This window comes from Chanodichthys erythropterus, chromosome 20 (genome assembly GCF_024489055.1).
Source record: "Chanodichthys erythropterus isolate Z2021 chromosome 20, ASM2448905v1, whole genome shotgun sequence".
NCBI classification, from domain to species: domain Eukaryota; kingdom Metazoa; phylum Chordata; class Actinopteri; order Cypriniformes; family Xenocyprididae; genus Chanodichthys; species Chanodichthys erythropterus.
The window spans coordinates 29,733,935-29,749,795 of record NC_090240.1 but is presented as its reverse complement, the minus strand read 5'-3'; the positions used below and the strand labels follow the sequence as shown (position 1 = coordinate 29,749,795).

Sequence of the window (15,861 nt, the reverse complement as noted above, 5' to 3'; positions counted from 1 at the left end):
TACTTCCAGAAAACATTGTCAGTGAACACAATCCACCGTGCCATTCGCCGTTGCCGGCTAAAACTCTATAGGTCAAAAAAGAAGCCAGATCTAAACATGATTCAGAAGCGCAGGCGTTTTCTCTGGGCCAAGGCTCATTTAAAGTGGACTGTGGCAAAGTGGAAAACTGTTCTGTGGTCAGACGAATCAAAATTTGAAGTTCTTTTTGGAAAACTGGGACGCCATGTCATCCGGACTAAAGAGGACAAGGACAACCCAAGTTGTTATCAGCACTCAGTTCAGAAGCCTGCATCTCTGATGGTATGGGGTTGCATGAGTGCGTGCAGCATGGGCATCTTACACATCTGGAAAGGCACCATCAATGCTGAAAGGTATATCCAAGTTCTAGAACAACATATGCTCCCATTCAGATGTCGTCTCTTTCAGGGATGAAACCCTTTCATTTTCCAACATGACAATGCCAGACCACATACTGCATCAATTACAACATCATGGCTGCGTAGAAGAAGGATCCGGGTACTGAAATGGTCATCCTGCAGTCCAGATCTTTCACCCATAGAAAACATTAAGAGGAATCTTAAAGAGGAAGATGCGACAAAGAAGACCTAAGACAGTTGAGCAACTATAAACCTGTATTAGACAAGAATGGGACAACATTCCTATTCCTAAACTTGAGCAACTTGTCTCCTCAGTCCCCAGACGTTTGCAGACTGTTATAAAGAGAAGAGGGGATGCCACACAGTGGTAAACATGGCCTTGTCCCAACGTTTTTGAGATGTGTTGATGCCATGAAATTTAAAATCAACTTATTTTTCCCTTAAAATGATACATTTTCTCACTTTACACATTTGATATGTCATCTATGTTGTATTCTGAATAAAATATTGAAATTTGAAACTTCCACATCAATGGATTCTGTTTTTATTCACAATTTGTACAGTGTCCCCACTGTATATTTTTGCATATAATACTATAACAATGTTTATATATAATATTTGTATACATTTGAATATTAAGCAGTTTGCATGGATATTAATTTTTATTTAATTAAGCTAAAATCACTTAATAAAAGACTTGTGGCTTCTGTAGAATCATTTATCATCACTGAACAACCTCAGAGCTCATGGTCTTGACATTTTTATACATTATTGTTAAAAATCAATTTTTCTATGGAGAAAATGAATGGGATTTTTACTTCCAGAACCTAATAGCTGCACTCTGTTGTGTATTTCAACACAGCTCCCAATGCCTCCAATTATAAAACTCTGTTGACAGATTTATCAACACACAGGGTGTAGAAACCAAACAAGGGCTGCACATCCCTGTCAGACACAGACACACCTATGCTCAAGCATTCAATCACTCACATAAAAAGGGAGTGACCTTTAGGTGTTAAGACAGGCTGCGCATTAAAACCGAGGCTTAAAAGTAAAGCTGAGTTAGTCTTTCACACCTCCAGAAGGAAATTAGGCTGAGCTGGCAGAAGAGAAGCAAGAGATTCTCTGCATGTTCTTAACAGGATAAAGAATGAGAATCAGATCGATGGACACTTTTATAAGTGGGGTGCAGTGGATGAGCTGGTAACCCCTCACCTCTGAGCAGGCTCCTGTCGTGGCCTCACACACACACAGCACGGACTGGTTCTGGACACGGTTCAACCAGCGCACAGTCAGACGTGTGCTGCTTATCCAGCTCACCATAGAAATGTAGCTCTCTCTAGAGAAAATGAGAGATAGTAGAGTGCATTCAGAATCATGTGTTATTTCTTAACATTAGTCAGTGCATTAACTAATGTTAACAGATACAACTTTGATTTTAAAAATGTTAATGTGGAAATTAACTTGAACTAACAATGAACAATACTTTTACAGCATTTAAATGGATCATTATTGTTAAGTTTTACCATGATTTTGTATGCTAATTTGTTTCAAATGAAAGTTTAAATAGGATTAATCTGTCCTCTCCCATAGGTAACTTTCAATGCATTGCTAAAATGATAAGATCATGTATTAAATTATAAAAGACAAAATATTTAATACATTACTACGGAATGGTAATGGGAAAAAAAAAATGAGATGGGAGGAAAAAATATATGTCAATGCATTTGGGCATCCGTTCACTCACAAAAAAACTTCCATCTCATATTTTTTTCATTCACTATGTCCCTTTAGGGGCTCTGTACTATACAGTATTTTAAGTTTAGAGTAGCTAAAATGTGATTATTTTATGTGTGATATACAGTATGTTTTTTTAAAGGGATAGTATGTGAATATTACATTAGTGAATACATGATAACGGAATTGTAATTTTTGGGTAAACTATGCCTTTAAGGTTACTAGCGTAATAAACTTAGCATAAGGTTATTAGCTTAGCAACATGTAAAATCAAACTCTACTGAAACAGACAATTGCAATCGATTTTGAGTCAAGAAGACTATATATTCGTTATATAAAAAAAAACCTATATAAAACGTTTTTTTTTTTACCCAATTCCAAGACTTTTTCATCAGAAATGACGGTTTGTGTCAGAATTTTAAAGCGTAAGTTCACCCAAAAATGAAAATTCTGTCATTAATTACTCACCTTCATGTCGTTCCACACCCATAAGACATTCGTTAATCTTCAGAACACAAATTAAGATATTTTTGATAAAACCTGATGGCTCAGTGAGGCCTCCATTGACAGCAAGTTAATTAACACTTTCAGATGCATAGAAGGATACTAAAAACATATTTAAAACAGTTCATGTGGTTCAACCTTAAAGGGATAGTTCACCCAAAAATGAAAATGTGATGTTTATCTGCTTACCCCCAGTGCATCCAAGATGTAGGTGACGTTTCTTCAGTAGAACACAAATGATGATTTTTAACTCCAACCGCTGCCGTCTGTCAGTCAAATAATGCTAGTGAATGGGAACTTCTACTATAAGAGTAAATAAAACTTGCTTAGATAAATCAAAATTAAACCCTGCGGCTCGTGACGACACATTGATGTCCAACCGTGTTCAGCACTCGCTTAGTGAGGTCTGATCGCGCTCTGACAGCGGCAGTGATGTCTCGCGCATATACTTCAATGAGTGCCAGACATCACTGCCGCTGTCAGAGCGCGATCAGACCTCATGAATCGAGCAATGAATGCTGTTGGACATAGTGGTGTATTAGAGGTAAAAAATGATATAAATACTGTTTGGTTTCTCGCACAAACCAATCGTTTCGTGTCTTAGGATATCAATGTGTCGTCACGAGCCGCAGGGTTTAATTTGGACTTGTCTATGCAAGTTTTATTTACTCTTATAGTAGAAGTTCCCATCCACTATCATTATTTGACTGACAGACGGCAGCGGTTGCAGTTAAAAATCATCATTTGTGTTCTACTGAAGAAACAAAGTCACCTACATCTTGGATGCGCTGGGGGTAAGCAGATAAACATCAAATTTTCATTTTTGGGTGAACTATCCCTTTAATATAAGCGACAAGAATATGTGTGCCAAAAATCCAACTTTATTCAACAATATCTAGCGATGGGCAATTTCAAAACACTGGTTCATGAAGCTTCGAAGCTTTACAAATCTTTTGTTTCTAATCAGTGGTTCAGATCGCGTATCAAACAGGCAAAGTCATGTGAACTACTGAAATTTTAAAACACTTATGAGTAACGAAGCCTCGTTTACTGAAATTATGTGACTTTGGTGCTCCGAACCACTGATTCGAAACAAAACATTAGTAAAGCTTCGAAGCTTCATGAAGCAGTGTTTTGAAATCGCCCATCACTAGATATTGTTGAAAAGTCGTTATTTTATTTTTTTGGCGCACAAAATTATTTTATAATATTAAGGTTGAACCACATGAACTGTTTTAAATATGTTTAAGTAGCTTTCTGGGCATCTGAAAGTGTTAGTTAACTTGCTGTCAATGCAGGCCTCACTGAGCCATTGGATTTTATCAAAAATATCTTAAATTGTGTTCTGAAGATGAATGAAGGTCTTACGGATGTGAAACAACATGAGGGTGAGTAATATGACAAAATTTTCATTTTTGGGTGAACTAACCCTTTAATGTTTAACTGAATTTCCCCAGTTTAGTTGGATAAACCCCTTTTTTAACACATTTTCTTTTTATATTTACATTTTATCATCATCTAGCAGATGCTTTTATCCACAGTAACGTACAAATGTGGAACATTACAAGCAATATTAGAACGTTGTTTTATGTTTGTTAACATATTGTGATGTTTATTGCTGCTAGGTCTCTTTAGCAAAATGAGACTGTTATCTCAAGTGACTAACCTTGTAAAATAAAGCTTTAATTAAATCACACTCTGGGGATGATTTTCACTAGGAAGAACTAGAAAGCTGACTGCCATCAAGAGCAAAAATCAGCCTGAAAGCTATACTTTTAGAGTGAAAATTCATTTTCCAGCAGGACAAAGACTCGAAGCACACAGCAAAAACGATGAAGAATGGCCTAAATACAGAAGGTTGGTATTCTGGAGCGGCACAGCCCGAGCCAAGGCTTGAATCCAATTGAAAATCAGCAGCAAGACCTGAAATTGCTGTCCACCGGCATTCTCCATCTAATCTGGCAGAACAGGAGCATATTTGCGCTGAGGAATGGCCAATAATTCCACAATCTAAATGCGGAAAGCTCACAGCGACAAACCTAGGATGATGCAGGCTGTACTTTTTGCCAAAAGGACTATGGGGGTTGGGGACAACATGAAAAAAAATGTGCTAACAACAACAATTTATCACTGCAAATATAATAAAACCTTCAAACCACTCTTAATAATCCATTGCACAATGTTTTCACATGAGAACAAACCCATTTTCTTTGGTTTGCAAATGCGTAATATATTTAAAATGGCAATAAAAGTGTTAATAATGAAGGAATTACTTTGAATAAACTACTAAAAATTTCATTTTTGAAGCATTACATCAATTTTCAAGTCTTATTCTGGCGGTATGCACAGTGTGGAGATCAATTTATCATAATGTACACCCATTATAAACATTCACACTTGTTAGAGAGTAAACTTCATTTTGGAGTCATACAAATTACTTGCATATCACAAACTTCTTAAATGTGTTTGTTGCCTAGAAGCAACACTGTGCAACAGTGGAAAAAGATACAGCTCGCTTGTAATGTTTTTAACATCATGCATAAAATATTTAGTTCAGTTAAGACACATTTTGCCATCTTTTTAAAAGTATATTAAAAATTAACAGCTTTATATCCACAGTCTGTGCACTGCGTATGTTGCAAGTTTGTTATTACGGACACGTGTTAATGAAAGATAAACTTCACCTGCTGTTCTGAGAGTCTGGAGGAATCATCTCTAATGTGTGTGCTGGACCATATAAATTCACCACAAACAGACTGGCTGATGGGATTCTGGAACCTGCCTGTACAGAGCAAGAACTTTTAACATCATCAAATCAATGAATAAATGCTCTTGCAGTCGCAAATAGTACTTTTGTTTGCATTTATTATTCAATATAAACGTTTATTGTGATATCTGATTCATTTTTAAGTTATTTTTTCATGTAAAAGAAATTAGCTATTAGTATGCTGTATGTTACCTTTGGATATGGGTAGAGGACGTTAGAAGGGTAGACCCCACCAAGGAAGTGATGTATCTCCATAAAAGGAGTGGCTGAGTTGTTAATGGACAGATACGCCAGGCGTGCACCGTCTTTGGCCCACCAGAACGCAGGATATTTCAGCAATATCTCCTCTAGTGTTTAATATGGTAAGAGACATAAATAAAATTTTGATGAGGCTAATTAACCCATACGCATATCATCGTAGACCCACACTGATGATGATAAATCTCATTTACCCATCTCATTGTGTATTCATAATGCCAAATGAGATAATAATCTCTTCATGAATACTGCAATGTATGTCTTCAAGGGATTGTCAAAATTGTCTCAAAGCACACATAGAATTAAGGCGACTCATTATAGTGATAGACTGAGAGAGAGTATTGAAGGGGATGACATCCAAGATCACTGACCCTCATAGGTCCAATCAGACAGCCCATTAACCACCATTCCGTTTCTGCCAGTGGCTGTCAGACGCATCGCCTTGCTAGACACATCTGGCTTGTAGTAGATGTCATTCTCAAAGATAAAGACCTGGAGTCAACCAAAAGACACAACCACCATTGATGAAGGCATAATCCAAGATGATTACAATGATATTCAAAAATGAAGAGGGTAGAGTGCACATTAACAGCTGGTATATTATAGCTCAGTAATTATTTTAATGTTATGACCAATACTAAAATGTGACACTATTGGTGCTTTTCCACTGCATGGTACGGTTGAGTACGGTTCGATACGGCTCACTTTTGGCGCTTTTCCACTGTAAGGGACGGCTCGGTACAGAATGGTATGGCTCACTTAAGGGGGTTAGTTCAGCCAAAAATTAAAATAATTTCATTAATTACTCACCCTCATGTCATTCTACACCCGTAAGACCTTCGTTCATCTTCAGAACACAAATTAAGATATTTAGATTAAATCCCATGGCTCAGTGAGGCCTCTATAAACAGCAATGCCATTGAAAATCTCAAGATCCATAAAGGTACTAAAAACATATTTAAAACAGTTCATGTGAGTTCAGTGGTTCTACCGTAATATTATAAAGCGACGAAAATACTTTTTGTGCAGAAAAAAAAAAACAAAATAACGACTTTTCAATAAAGTATATACAATAATGGGCCGATTTCAAAACACTGCTTCGGAGCTTTATGAATCGAATCAGTGATTCGGAGCGCCAAAGTCTTTTGATTTCAGCAGTTTAGCCGTTTGATTGGAGATCTGAACCACTGATTCGATTCGTAAAGCTCCAAATGTGACGTGTAAACACTGCAGATCACTGATTGGTCAGAGAGAATCGTTACTATCAGCGTCATTGGATTAGAAACACAAGACACCAAACCCGCTAGATTTAAACAGTCAGCAACAGCCACCGCAGTATCATTTGTCCGTGAAACGACTTGCTTTAAATGCACGCAACTTGAAAAAAGTAATGGCTGTACCGTGGTCAGTAGAGGAGGTGCAGACTCGTTGGTAGATGAGGAGTTGGATCCACGTCAGTAGAAGCAGCGCAACTATAACGATTAGTCTATATAATCCAACCCACTTTGAAGCAGTACTAGCTGTGGTGGAAAACCAAACCAAAAGTAAAGCGAGCCGAGCCGTGCCATACCGAGCTGAGCCGAGTACTCCCACGCAGTGGAAAAGTGCCATAATATGTCTAAATCTTAAAAAATGTCTAAATATAAAGCAATTAAAAATAAAGCATATAATTTTAATTGCAATAGCATTAATTAATATCATATGATAATTAATATCTAACTAGTGACTTTTTTCTTGAGGCTGTTCACGTCTTCGGACTGGGAATTATGCATTTATATGGCAACACTATCAACACTTAAATTAATCTGCAGCAGTCAGGTGGTACAGCAGTCAAATTGTACAAGTAGGAGCTCTCAGAAGATTCCCATCTTACAAGCTGTAATTACGAGCTCTACGAGAACTTGAACACTTATTACAAGTTGAAATCTCGTAATTACGGTAATTACAACATGGCTTAATGTTATGAGATCATGTGACAAATGTAGTGAAGTCATATGACAAAGTAGCCTAGACATATTTGAAATGTTTATCGTAAAATAATCAGTGTTTTGATAAGCAGTGTTTTGAAACTAGATATTGTTGAAAAGTCGTTATTTTGTTTTTCTGGCACACAAAAAGTATTCTCGTCACTTTATAATATTAAGGTTGAACCACTGTAGTCACATGAACTGTTTTAAATTTGTCTTTAGTAGATTTCTGGGCATCTGAAAGTGTTAATTATCTTGCTGGCAATGGAGGCCTCACTGAGCCATTGGATTTCATCAAAAATATCTTAATTTGTGTTCCAAAGTGGTCCATTTTCATTTTTTGGGTGAACTAACCCTTTAAGGAAGCTCGCTATTGTACAATAGAACAAGGATCCTTACCAACTGGTTCCCTTGAGGTCCCCATGCTGCATACTGAAGTACAGACGTATCCTCCTCTGATGGAGTGAGGTCCATAATCTCCCTAAGATATGCAGACAAAAACACACACACACCGAGATTGAACTATTACATCACAGACATTTGAAGCACTACATAGTTCAAATTCGTCAGGTTCTGAGTCATTTTTAGAGTGCTTGAAAGGGCTCGTAAAAACAGCACGATGCAGATGCAGAGTTAATAAGAAATGAAAGTGAAGTATACAGAGAGGCAGGGGTCTGGTCATGCAATGAAACCACAGCTAAAGCTAAATGATCGGTGAATTCTGCCAAAACAAGCAAATGGGCTTCAAGACATTCTTTTAAGTTTCACTTCTGTTTCACAACCACAAGCAATAATCTCAGGCTTTTTATCAACAAACAGAACATAACAAATCCCCATCAGGGCATTCAGTAAATTGAAGGTTAGTGAAAAAACATTTCATCCAGCAGAGACCTGTCAACTTCAGAACAAATAGTACCTTTTCTGTACTTTTATATAATCAATGCCTAATGGATAACTTTGTGTAAAAGCACAAACGCAGAGGGACCTGTGGACTGGTTTTTGGTTGCGCACATGCCCAGTATAGGCCATGCAGTGAGGGACCTCTGTCTCTACCTACCCGCTGGCCACTGTGTAGATTGCAAAGGATGCTGTGAAGGACTGTGAGAATACCTGGAAAGGGCAGAGGACATGGTGGATCCCTGAATTGTACACACACACACATAGGCTATGTACGGAATAGCATACTACCACACTACTCTTACTATTTCTGCAGAGTTTAATATGTGTACTGTGTGACTGTATTCAAATTTTCGGTATGCATGACATTTTAGGATTATACTGCCTTTTGATGCCAAAATGTGCAGAGGAAGAACTAAAAAATAAAGAATACTATATGCAATGCAACTCAACTATTAATATTAGTCACAATGTTATTAAAAATTTTTTTGGGTGCGGTAAGATTGTAATGCATTTTAAATCTCTTAAACAGTAAAAACAGTAATATTGTAAAATATTAAAAAAAACTGTTGAATAAACATGTAAAAAGGCATTTATTCCTGTGATGGCAAAGCTGAATTTTCAGCATCATTACTCCAGATTTCAGTGTCACATGATCCTTCAGAAATTATTCTTATATGCTGATTTGCTGCTCTAGAAACTTTTCTTTTTATTATCAATGTTAAAAACAGTATTTTTGTGGAAACTGTGATATATTTTTTCAAGATTCTTTGATAAATAGGAAGTTCAAAAAGAATGCCGTTTATTTGCAATAGAAATCTTTTGTAACATTATAAATGTCTTCACTGTCACATTCAGTGTTGGGGAAAGTTATTTTTAAAAGTAATGCATTATTGCGTTAAGGCCCGTTCACACCAAGAACGATAACTAAAGATAATGATAAAGATCTAGTTCTAAAAATCATTCTAAATATAAAAGAATAGCAGAGTCCACACCACAACTATAACGACAATGATATACAGAAACGATATCATTTCCAGCTGTGGAATGATAAAATTCTGACAGTCAATCAGAATCCATTCTAATTTAAGAGCTTGCACATTTAAAATGGCAGACGACATTGCGGAGATGTTAAATTGCTGAGGTAAAGAAAAATCCACCACTGTTTGCCAAGTCAAACCCCCTTTTCAAGGATACTTTAAATGGAATATATGGAAAACAATCGGTCATACCCTCGGAATAAATGGTGAGAAGTATTAACGATGAGATCATACCAGGCTAGCAAACAGTGTAACATAAAGTTACCTCAGGTATCCAGCACTAGTTTCGACAACATTGTCTTGCTTCCTTTGAAGTTGCAGTAAAAAAGACTACACTAACTATTCACTCAAAACGTAGCATGCTGAGGACATCTGCTGGTTAAAGCTGTGTAAATGCAATAAGAACAGCAAAAAAATGTTGTACACACTCTGAAACTTTAGCGTGTGAGCTTCGAATTAAACAAACGTTATCGCTCGTTGGTGTGGACGCCGATATAGTTATCGTTCTTGGTGTGAATGGGCCTTTACCCCCTAAAAAGTAACTAACTGTGTTCCTTAGTTACTTTTCATAGAAAGTAATGTGTTACGTTACTTTTGCTTATTTGTTTTTAAATAACAACAACAATAAAAAAAGTTCTATGCTTGGCAAATGTAAAAGCCTTTACACGCCAAAAGTGAAATGACTTGGCCTTAGGCTGAAGGAAATTATGCAAATTCACATCTGTACACCTTTCAGCTGTGCTGCCATTCTAGATACAGTGAGTACAAAAAGTATTCAGACCCCCTTACATTTTTCACTCTTTGTTATATTGCAGCCATTTGCTAAAATCATTTAAGTTCATTTTTTTCCTCATTAATGTACACACAGCACCCCATATTGACAGAAAAAACACAGAATTGTTGAAATTTTTGCAGATTTATTAAAAAAGAAAAACTGAAATATCACATGGTCCTAAGTATTCAGACCCTTTGCTCAGTATTTAGTAGAAGCACCCTTTTGATCTAATACAGCCATGAGTCTTTTTGGGAAAGATGCAACAAGTTTTTCACACCTGGATTTTGGGATCCTCTGCCATTCCTCCTTGTAGATCCTCTCCAGTTCTGTCAGGTTGGATGGTAAATGTTGGTGGACAGCCATTTTTAGGTCTCTCCAGAGATGCTCAATTGGGTTTAAGTCAGGGCTCTGGCTGGGCCATTCAAGAACAGTCACGGAGTTGTTGTGAAGCCACTCCTTCGTTATTTTAGCTGTGTGCTCAGGGTCATTGTCTTGTTGGAAGGTAAACCTTCGGCCCAGTCTGAGGTCCTGAGCACTCTGGAGAAGGTTTTCATCCAGGATATCCCTGTACTTGGCTGCATTCATCTTTCCCTCAATAGCAACCAGTCGTCCTGTCCCTGCAGCTGAAAAACACCCCCACAGCATGATGCTGCCCCCACCATGCTTCACTGTTGGGACTGTATTGGACAGGTGATGAGCAGTGCCTGGTTTTCTCCACACATACCGCTTAGAATTAAGGCCAAAAAGTTCTATCTTGGTCTCATCAGACCAGAGAATCTTATTTCTCACCATCTTGGAGTCCTTCAGTTGTTTTTTTTTAGCAAACTCCATGCAGGCTTTCATGTGTCTTGAACTGAGGAGAGGCTTCCATCGGGCCACTCTGCCATAAAGCCCCGACTGGTGGAGGGCTGCAGTGATGGTTGACTTTCTACAACTTTCTCCCATCTCCCGACTGCATCTCTGGATCTCAGCCACATTGATCTTTGGGTTCTTCTTTACCTCTCTCATCTAGGCTCTTCTCCCCCGATAGCTCAGTTTGGCCGGATGGCCAGCTCTTGAAAGGGTTCTGGTCGTCCAAAACGTCTTCCATTTAAGAATTATGGAGGCCACTGTGCTCTTAGAAGTGCAGCAGAAATTTTTTTGTAACCTTGGCCAGATCTGTGCCTTGCCACAATTCTGTCTCTGAACTCTTCAGGCAGTTCATTTGACCTCATGATTCTCATTTGCTCTGACATGCACTGTGAGCTGTAAGGTCTTATACAGACAGGTGTGTGGCTTTCCTAATAAAGTTCAATCAGTATAATCAAACACTGCTGAACTCAAATGAAGGTGTAGAACCATCTCAAGGATAATCAGAAGAAATGGACAGCATCTGAGTTAAATATATGAGCGTCACAGCAAAGGGTCTGAATACTTAGGACCATGTGATATTTCAGTTTTTCTTTTTTAATAAATCTGTAAAAATTTCAACAATTCTGTGTTTTTCTGCCAATATGGGGTGCTGTGTGTACATTAATGAGGAAAAAAAATGAACTTAAATGATTTTAGCAAATGGCTGCAATATAACAAAGAGTGAAAAATGTAAGGGGGTCTGAATACTTTCCGTACCCACTGTACATAAATACATAAAGTATACTGGTGAAATTCAACATATTTATTGCAGGTTTGTATAATATTCTGGTTTGCATTTTGCTGTTTTTACTCATTTTGAGGAATACTGAATCTGTTTTGGTGCAAGTGAGATGAGAAAATGTTCACATTAAGTCTAGAACTATGTAACCATCATGTTTATATAGTGCACACAACTTAAGTTACCTTTTTAAAAAAGTAACGTATTTTGTTGTAAATTTAAAAGTAATTCATTACTTACTTGCATTACTTGTAATGCATTACCCCCAACACTGGTCACATTTGATCGTCCTTGTGAATTATAAAATGGATAGTTCTGGTCCTTGATGCTGATTGGTCAATAGCTATGTTTTATTTACAATAAAGGTAGGGCCTAAAGGGGTTGACTGTATTCACAATACAGCACAGCCTCTCATACATTATTGCGTAGATAAAAGTATTAATTTCTTACAAAAAAATCTTACTGACCTCAAACTATTGAAATATAAATAGTATAATACACTTTGTTAAAAAAAAAAACAGTTTGTGTATACTGAGTAGTATGCAGTATGCTAGTATTCCATTCTGAATATGGCACATGCTTGTGTACACGCTCAGTTCTTACAGCTCATAATCTCTTTCATTCTCTCACTGCATGACAGCACAACTATGGGTTCCGGTTAATGAATCATTTCAATTCATTTCAATTTCAAGCTTCATTCAGTTGATTCAGTTGAGGAGCATCATGAACAAAAGAAGCAATTCTTCAGAAAACAATAAGTAGCCAGAAGGGATACAGGCCTCCAAATTGGTTCGACTCTTATGAGAACGGTACATCACATGTATTGGGTCATATGACAGAATGATAGAGGCACAGGCCTCATCTCTATCATCGTGATATCATTAGGGTCAATACCCCTGCAAAAAAAAGGATCCACTTGTGTAACACGTTCACATATCAACTTGAAACCCACTCCACTGGATTAGCGTGTCAAAGATGACCTAAATCAATAGTAGTGTCCTTTGGGCCTCTAAGGACAATTGTGCATTTTCTCAATACAGCAGGACAGTATATTGCAATGCATTTGGCTATATGAAGATATATTGATCAGTTAAGTCTGTAATGATTAGTGTAAAATTAGACGCATCGATTGCTGCAGCATCAGTACAGAACGCAGTGTGGCGACAAGCTTCGAACTGCACTTGTTTCCCAAAAGCCTAATAGGATTGAAAGTCATGCCCTGCACTGCATACTAAAAACAGAACAGCCAACTGTCGCACTGTCTGGCACTGTCTAGAAGTGATATTAAACAATTATTTCATTAAAGAATGAATGTTTGAGGTCAGTAAGATATTCATTTTGAACGAAATTAAGATGTTTATTCAGCAAGGACACATTAAATGTATCAGATATGACAGTTGAGACATTTAAAATGTTACAAAATAAACATATATTTCAAATAAATGCTGTTCTTTTGAACTTGTATTCACCAAATAAAAAGGTATCACTATTTCCACAAAAATATTAAGCAGCACAACTGTTTTCCACATTGATAATAATAAGAAATGTTTCTTGATCAGCAAATGAGCATATTAGAATGATTTCTGAAGGGTCATGTGACACTGAAGACAAGTAATGATGCTGAAAAATTAGCTTAAATTTAACATAAAAAAGTTAATATTTCCCAATATTGCTGTTTTAATGCATTTTTGATCAAATAAATGCAAATTTGGTGAGCAGAAGAGACTTATTTCTAAAACATTAAAATGTTTTACCAACCCCAAACCTACTTGAACAGTACTCTCAATATTAAAACGACAGACACAAATTTTTGTGTGCATATGAGAGTTACAATCTCAATGTGCCTAGCTTCAAGTTTGAGCACATTTTCTCTGAGTGCAAGACTGTGTGTGTGTTGATTATAGGAAAATAGATTGTGGATTCCCGCTGAGAGTCATAAATCCTCTTTTTTGCAAGGAGTCACAAATTAATATCCATATAGCAAACAGTGGAAGAAATATTGCTAATGTGGGAATTTGTATGGTTGTGACATTGGCACAGTAATTGCACAAATGTGCTCAGTAATACTGAGTGCGGCACTGATGCCCACACAATTCTCGGTGCCAAAAGTGCAAGATCTGTCCTAGTTTGCCTTCCCGCCTGCCTTTTTTCCATTCGTTCTGTTCTTTTCTCTCTGTACTGTTGGATCCGACTGTAAAACCTTTCGATTCATGTTCATCACAACACATCTTCCTCCGGGCTTTAAATCTGAGGTTGCCCTGGTTCTCATAATACGCATCTCTTCATTTATGAATCCCTGTCGACATATTAGCTTTATTTCCTCTAACTCTGACTTCCTTCAGTGCTGTGCCTTAAAAGGGATAGTCCACAGTCACATATAAAAAAGTGCAGCCGAGATTTTTTATGCATTTCTTTAGGTGAGTATACTGTATATATGCAGATAAAGTAGGATCCAACTTTTAATATAATCACTGGGCGTTAAAAAGAAGCCAATCGGTCATATACAATTTGTGCAAAGTGTTTTGAAGTCCAAAGATAGCTTTATTACCAAAATTTATGATGTTATTTACTGATAATTTTTCCCTCCAGTGAGCTGTTAAAGGGATAGTTCACCTAAAAATGAAAATTCAGTCATCATTTACTCCCTCTCAAGTTGTTCCAAACCTGAATAAATTTCTTTGTTCTGCTGAACACAAAGGAAGATATTTGGAAGCAGAACAAAGAATGCCGGTTTGGAACAACTTGAGGTGGAGTAAATGATGACAGAATTTTCATTTTTGGGTGAACTATCCTTTTAACCACTGTGACTGGATCACTGAATCAGTGAGTGCATTGAGTGCAGTGGAACTTAAAAATCAAATAAGTCTGATTCATGCATGGCTGCAAGCAGATCGTAGAAACTATTGGAGCGAATAGTTTCTATGATCTACTTGGGCTTACAATGCTTCAGGGAAACACAGTCCAGACCAGTTTTGTGAATCAGATCAAACAAATCATTGAAAAAGAACTGACTCAAAAGAACAAACTGTTTATGAATCAGATATTGCTATTCCTCCAATGAACTCTTATGAAAGTGCTCAGGACGGGTATCAATTTGTTTAGTGAATGATGGTGATTTTGGTCTGTTCCACAGCACACACAAATTATTGTATGACTTCAGGTGACTTTGAATAAAGCGTATAAGACATATGAACTGCTTTTGTGTCCTTTGAAAAGTTCAAAAGCCTTCTTTTGTGTTCTACAGAAGAAAAAAATCAGAGGTTTGGATTTGGAATGAAATGAGGGTGAGTAAATGGCAGATATCTTGTTTTTGGATGAATTACCCCTTTAAATTTGACATCCCTTCACCGCCCTCAGCATTCTCTTTAACTCAGTGTCTTCTGAATTGGCTCAGGCTATCCCTCATGCTGTCTTTCGTAGTTTCCATTTCACTCTCTCATTATACATTTTGCTTGCACCCTCTTTTTCTTTGTAACACTCGTTCCCTTTTGCTTTTTCCCTTTTTCCATTTTCTTCCTTCCCTTGCAATTTCACCTCACTATTCTGGTGTCCCCTTTTATATTTTCCTCTCTCGCTCTCTTTCCCCATCTCCCAGTTTCCAATCTCTCGGCACACATTCGCACATCCCATTTATTCCGTCTCTATGATTGATTTCGATTGGACAGCGTGATCTAAGGGTGACTGCAGATCACATCGTCTTTATTCTCGTCTTCTTCAGTCACTGTACCCCTCCCTCTGTGACTTCTGAGGAGCTGTTCTCAGTTCAGCTGCTTGAGCTGTAAACTGCCTCAGTCAGCACATAATCTCTAGAGATAGTGGGGTAGGGGGCATGAGAGATCAAGGAAGAGACATTGCAATTGTGACTAGAGGAGGTGGAGAACTAAAAGAGAAATCCCATGTTTCCCTGCA

At 37.4% G+C, this 15,861-nt stretch overlaps 1 protein-coding gene across 1 annotated transcript in view; it reads right to left on the bottom strand.

The window, feature by feature from the left end:
• LOC137008799 (inactive dipeptidyl peptidase 10) overlaps positions 1 to 15,861 on the bottom strand; it is a 50,906-nt gene that overhangs the window by 21,425 nt on the left and 13,620 nt on the right. The window contains exons 6-11 of the mRNA XM_067370515.1: positions 8,668 to 8,720; positions 8,010 to 8,091; positions 6,015 to 6,135; positions 5,578 to 5,732; positions 5,303 to 5,400; positions 1,593 to 1,716 (exon numbers count right to left, since the gene is read on the bottom strand). Of these exons, the coding sequence (XP_067226616.1) occupies positions 1,593 to 1,716; positions 5,303 to 5,400; positions 5,578 to 5,732; positions 6,015 to 6,135; positions 8,010 to 8,091; positions 8,668 to 8,720 (633 nt within the window). The remainder of the gene's footprint in view (positions 1 to 1,592; positions 1,717 to 5,302; positions 5,401 to 5,577; positions 5,733 to 6,014; positions 6,136 to 8,009; positions 8,092 to 8,667; positions 8,721 to 15,861) is intronic.